Raw genomic sequence first — 6000 nt, forward strand, 5'->3', positions numbered from 1 at the left:
TTGCTACTAGAAGGAATTTTATAAGTGTAGTGTTCATTCTAGCACCCTGTACCTGTTACAACCTGTGCAGTTCCTCAATCACGTCTGGGGGTGTCACTCTCTGATGCATCTACCACACATTGGTCTGTATATCTGCAGTATGCTGCATCAACTGAGTGTGCTAGAAGCACCAGAGCAGAGAGCGACACCCCAGGCAGGAAAGAAGAACTGCAAGTGTTGTGACAGGTGCAGGGCGCTAGAATGAAGATAATGGACCAAATGTAATAGGGTGAGAGTTTAGAAAATGTGAGAGAAAACTCACATTTATAAATTCAGCCAATGTAATAAAGTCACAGAACATTAAAACTGTTTTTCAGACTCAAAAAACTCTCAAGATTTAAACTCTCATCCAGGTGTTTCCGGTTTTGAAAATACAACTCGATCAATGTATTAGTGTGAGAGGTTTACTGCTAAACTCTCACATTTTCTAATCTCTCATCCTATTACGTTTGGCTCTACAAGTGCAAAGTGCATTTTTAAAGTGTTCATGTTCCTTAAAGACCATGAAAGCAACCATTAAGAGAATGATCTATTTTAATTAAGTACAAACTAGGGACAATTTAGAAAAGCTAACACACAGTATGAATTCATAGTTCCTAGTGAACAGATAGGCTGCATTGTCAGGAATATTGGTTCCACCAAAATGACAGCTATACAATAATCAACTGTGCAATGTTTTGAAAGATGTGCCTCTTATTCATATACCCTGATGCAATGCAATGTGCCCAATCTAAAAACTCAACTAACATGGCCAGGAATCAGCAACTCACTGTATGCCCACCATGGCTGATCAGAATAAGGCACAACCATTGTGGCAGCATCCACACTAACTTGCCAGGTTTGGGTTATTTAGTAAGTAACTATTTTTATTTTACTTTTCTACTTAACTTAAGGGATTTCTCTAGTGCTGGGGGAAGTTTCCATAGCAAAAATTTTCAATACAGATAACAAATGTATTAGGCAATTAAATAACTGTTATGGTACACAGCTGTCAAACTAACTCCAGCTAAAACATATATTTATGTACTAATATTGTTTAGTTAGTACAAGGAATATACAATGTGCTGTATCATCTGCCTTGTTGTCACAATTTAATGAACTATATATTTGCATCATTTTTCAAAATCTATCCACATTTAAGGTGTTTCTATTGGATACCAAAAGAACGATTTGGAAATTTCCATTATACCTAAAATCAAGTTTCATTTTAATATATTTACTTGCACCATTACAAAATGTGCAAGGAAAACTTTCAGGAATGAGGATAAGGGGTGCTTTGTTGGAACTCATTAAGACTTTATTTTTGTACAGAGAAATCCTGGGAGTCTGAAAGGAATAGAGGCTAGTAGCATGCACTGAGCTGGAAAGCAATAACACTAACAAATAAAAGTTAATATTAAGTAAAGCTATGCCAACAGTGAAGTGCAGTGCCTGAGCCAGGAGTAAAACAGTAACTATGGTCTTTTAGGATGGATCATTTATGAAAACTGGACAGAAATAATGTAACTGGTCAAAATGGTGCTGTAAGTGTAACCCACAGCAAAACTCATTTAGAAAACAGCATTTGAAAAACAACAATGTGTTACAGTAGGTGGACATGAGTTAGTGCAGTGTTACCTATACTCCCAATTTCATAATGATTCCTGTACTGTATAGAAATGTATTTAAAAAGAAAACCACTGGTCAGCACCATGGACAGTGACTCAGTGCAGCAGCCAGGTACTGTATAGTACAGGTTGAGTCTCCCATATCCAAAATGCTTGGGACCAGGGGTATTTTGGATAATGGAATATTCCGTATTTTGGAATAATTGCATAACATAATGAAATATCTTGGGAATAGGACCCCAATATACACACAGAATGCATTTATGTGTAATATACACCTATACACACAGCCGGCAGGTAATTTCATACAATATTTTCAATAATTTTGTGGCCCAAGCAAAGTTTGTGTACAGAAATGAAATTCATTTATGTTTCATATACACCTTATACACACAGCCTAAAGGTAATTTTATACTATATTTTTAATAATTTGTGCCTTAGACAAAGTTTGTGTACATTGAACCATCAAAAATCAAAGGTTTCATTATCTCAGTCATGCCAAAATTATTCCGTATTTCGGAATATTCCGTATTTCGGAATATTTGGATATGGGAGACTCAACCTGTATAACCTTTTCTTCAAAGTATGTACTATATTTATTGCACTACAGTACATTATTCCTCAAAGATAGCACAGACTAAGCTGCCTTGGATCAACAACAGAATAAGAGATTTTTATGTTATCCCATGTACTACTGGAAACCATGCATATATTTTACTAGATTGACACAATATAGAAACACACAGAACAATTTCCACTGTGTGCTATCAAAGTATGTGGGTTACAAACAGCAGAATATATTCTATTGACATCGTATATTACAGTAGCTATAGTTCCTTAAAAGATAAATATGGTAAAGCATTCCAAAAGTACAGAACTACCATGATTTGAGACAGTTCAAGGAGAGGGTAAAAAAAAACAATTCTTTTCATATATTTGTCATATATAGTATATATTATGTAAATATAAAGACCATTTTACATTGCAATATACTAATCAGTAAAAACCCTGATATGTTGAAGACTTCCACCATTCAACAGTCATATGTTAAAAAAAAAAATAAAATAACATATTTAAAGAGCATGAGCATAAGCTTGTAAAGATAAAATTATGATTTATGCTTTCTAGGGAAATTAATGTGATTTTTTAAATTAATTTTAAGCCAAGTATAGACAGACTGTATCTTCATCGTGTTTTTCTTAGTCCCTATTTAGCTGACTATGTTGGTCAAGGGATTAGAAGATCTAAACATTAAATCATAGATTATCTGGCTGCATAGCATATGTGAATGGATGTTAGAATCGGGTTAATCGCCTAGGGGGAAATTACAAATTACTCCCAGCCATGAGGGCTGCAGGTAAATCTCTTGAAAGCCACCAGCAGCCTCATGGCTCTTGATCCCCACTGCTGAAATGTAATAATAATAAAATAAAAGTAATAAAACTGGAGAATGAAAAATTAAAAAATAAACAATTAAGCATTACATGAGTACCTGAATCATGCCATTCAAAACAGCACAAACTTTATGTCACAATAACATGTCAGACGTTACAGAAAACTTATGAATTTTTAAAAAGTTATCAACCTGGGGGGAACCCGTGAACTCTTACTGACCTGGAATCTTTCTAATCCGCCTGCACATAACAAAGCCTTTCAGCCAAGAGAAAAAACTCAGTTCACATGCGGTAACTTTTCTCATACTCATTATTTTTAACCAGGCAGTCCATGTCTTTTTCATTGAGAAATGTTCCTAAAACATATACTCCAGCCGAGCATTTCCTGATCTCCTTTATCAGAGAAGCAGGAAAAATCAGACACCAGCGAGCACGTCAATCACATGGAAGCTAGCGCAGGGCACCAGAAGGTCTTCAATTTGTGCTCACAATATATGAGCTTTCTTGCACAGATCTGTTGTTCCAGATTTATCCATCACCATTAACTATATAACACAACCATTGTACTCAACAGGGGAACAAAAAATATGTCATTGTCTTCCTACAGAAGACATGTTGAGAAAAACAGATATTGCAGTCAATTAAAGTGGACCTGTTATGTCCACATGAAAACACAGAATAATGACAATATAAATTTAATCCTGTATAGAGTTATTTAGGTTTGTTCAGTCTGGACGAAATCTCACAGTGAAAGACCTCAGACAGGTTCAAGAATTCGCAAATTTTAAATGAGGTGTTCAATGACGAGAGAGTCTGAGGCACACAGTGGTTTCACAGTGGTTTAGCAGCAGCACTGCCCAAACACCACACCGACACTAACTACTTCACCTACCCATTCAAACATTTACACTTCTCCTTGAAAACCCATTAACTAACAAAAACAAATTCACTGTAGTTAAATATATAAATAACATTTGCCCTTCCTTATTAAATCACTTCTGATTTCAAATCCAGTACTTAAAAGCTTTAAACCTATGAAAACCTAATGAATGTGAATTTCCACAATGATTTGCATATAATTCCAGGGACATTAGTTACACTTGGTACCGTAGGTCAAGTATCTACTCCTTTTGGATTCCAAGTTTTAGCAAGTGAGACCCTCTAACCTTCTGTTTCTATATACTTTCCTATTTTATGTCACTTTATATTTGCTATATCTCCCTGATTGTATAGTACCGCGGTGATAAATAGCCGTAATAATTTCTTTAACAAAGGGTATTTGTTATAGAGGCAGTTTTAGCCTTCCAATGTTAATTCATGGTGATAGGACTGGTTTAATTATTAAGAAGAATGAAACTGTTTGCAATATTACCATTATATCAGCGTCCCTTTCTACGTAATACACATCTGTTTTGGTTAAATTTAGCTTAATAGAAATTGAAAACCATTTTATAGACGGTACTGCCTTTAAAAGCGACACAAGAAACCTATTTTATTTTAATTTAGTTTATATTATAGTAGATTATATTCTAGAAAACTGCTGTTTTCCCCTGATCTATTTGCAAAATCCTCCTGTCTCTCTTATTTATGGGTGATATTCCGCTCTACAACCAGTTTGGCTTAGCAGCAGACATGATTGGAAAAATCTCATAAAAGGGAGGAAGGGGGAAACAAGATGATTCCGCCCAGGATCTTCAATGGTTTTACTTATAGATATTTATTTTAATATACCAGCTTCTTAAAACGATCAATTCAAAGTATAATCTTAAGAGCATATACCAAGTTGGTGGTGCACCCAGAGTCAGTGGTTTGTAAGTTATGTTTCTTTTGTGTATGATTGGAATCATCACCAAGTCTAGAAGTCTGACAATATGACAAAGTGGAAGCAGTCACACATGTATAAGGCAGCTGACAGGTTCAGCTTTGCTTTGTACAGGCGCCACAACAAGTCACAGTTAATTACAGTCAATTTGTAAACTAATTAAAGTAGCAAAAACCACAAAAACATACAAAACACCACCTTAATACACGACCATCATTAGTCTTATTTATCTTACCTTGAACATTTGTTTCACTTTCTGTCGCGGGAGGTTGACATTCAATTTGTGCATCAGTTGTAGTACCTCGTTTATACTTAAGCTGCCATCTCCATTTTTATCTGCTTCATCAAACGTTTGCTTCAACCATATTTGTCAGGAGTTAATTAGAAAATAATGTGGTATTGACCAAACAAGTCTTTATTACAGACTAGCTGTGTGTATGAAGGAATGCCTCATTCTGTAGATAGAGGCGTTTTCGCTGTCGTTTACATTGAAACCCTTTAAACTTTGTTGAGTACTAGTGGACATACAGACATACATAGTAACAGGGAGATTTCCAAATCACAACTGAGATGTGGAAGAAGAAAGTTCAAGTTACCAAAAGTCAGACTTTATATATTTTTTTTTTACAGTATGGACTTTATGATTATACTTGTATCTTGTGATTTATTATACTTGTATATTGTAGTCTCTATCATTTCTAGTACAATGTAATAAGATGTTCAGATTACAAATCCAACAGAGCTGCAGACACTAAAATGATTTTTAAATTGTAATAACTCAAGAATAGAGGACACCCTTGCAAAATAAGTTGTACAATCTTTTATTATATATATGATAAGTGCTTTATGGATAAAATGTAAGTGAACAGTCAATAAAGCTAAATTGCTGGAAATAAAAAAGCCATGTAGTTTCCAATACTGAGTTTAAATAGCCTAAATATGTAAAGCAAATATACAGTAAGCACTGTAATATACTTCAGAGGTAACATTTAGCCAAAGAAAGAAACACCTATCTGTAATAAGAAATGAAGTATGTGTTCCAAGTTATAGCAACCAAACCTGTCAATGAAGCAGGGAGGAGAGAGGGGCCACGGGTAAAGTCTTGGAGGGCAATCTGGTGACCATCACTGATGTATGG

The 6000-nt window shown here is 34.9% G+C and overlaps 1 protein-coding gene across 2 annotated transcripts in view; it reads right to left on the reverse strand.

The window, feature by feature from the left end:
• Nucleotides 1–5227, reverse strand: part of LOC148532178 (1-phosphatidylinositol 4,5-bisphosphate phosphodiesterase eta-2-like) — a 190826-nt gene extending 185599 nt beyond the window's left edge. For both annotated transcript variants that reach the window (XM_088468197.1, XM_088468196.1), the window contains exon 1: nucleotides 5098–5227. In XM_088468197.1, coding sequence (XP_088324323.1) covers nucleotides 5098–5151 — 54 coding nt within the window. In that variant the 5' untranslated portion in view covers nucleotides 5152–5227. The remainder of the gene's footprint in view (nucleotides 1–5097) is intronic.
• Nucleotides 5228–6000: the final 773 nt, after the last annotated feature.

This window comes from Taudactylus pleione, unplaced genomic scaffold (genome assembly GCF_031769625.1).
Source record: "Taudactylus pleione unplaced genomic scaffold, aTauple2 ptg000082l, whole genome shotgun sequence".
Classification (NCBI taxonomy): domain Eukaryota; kingdom Metazoa; phylum Chordata; class Amphibia; order Anura; family Myobatrachidae; genus Taudactylus; species Taudactylus pleione.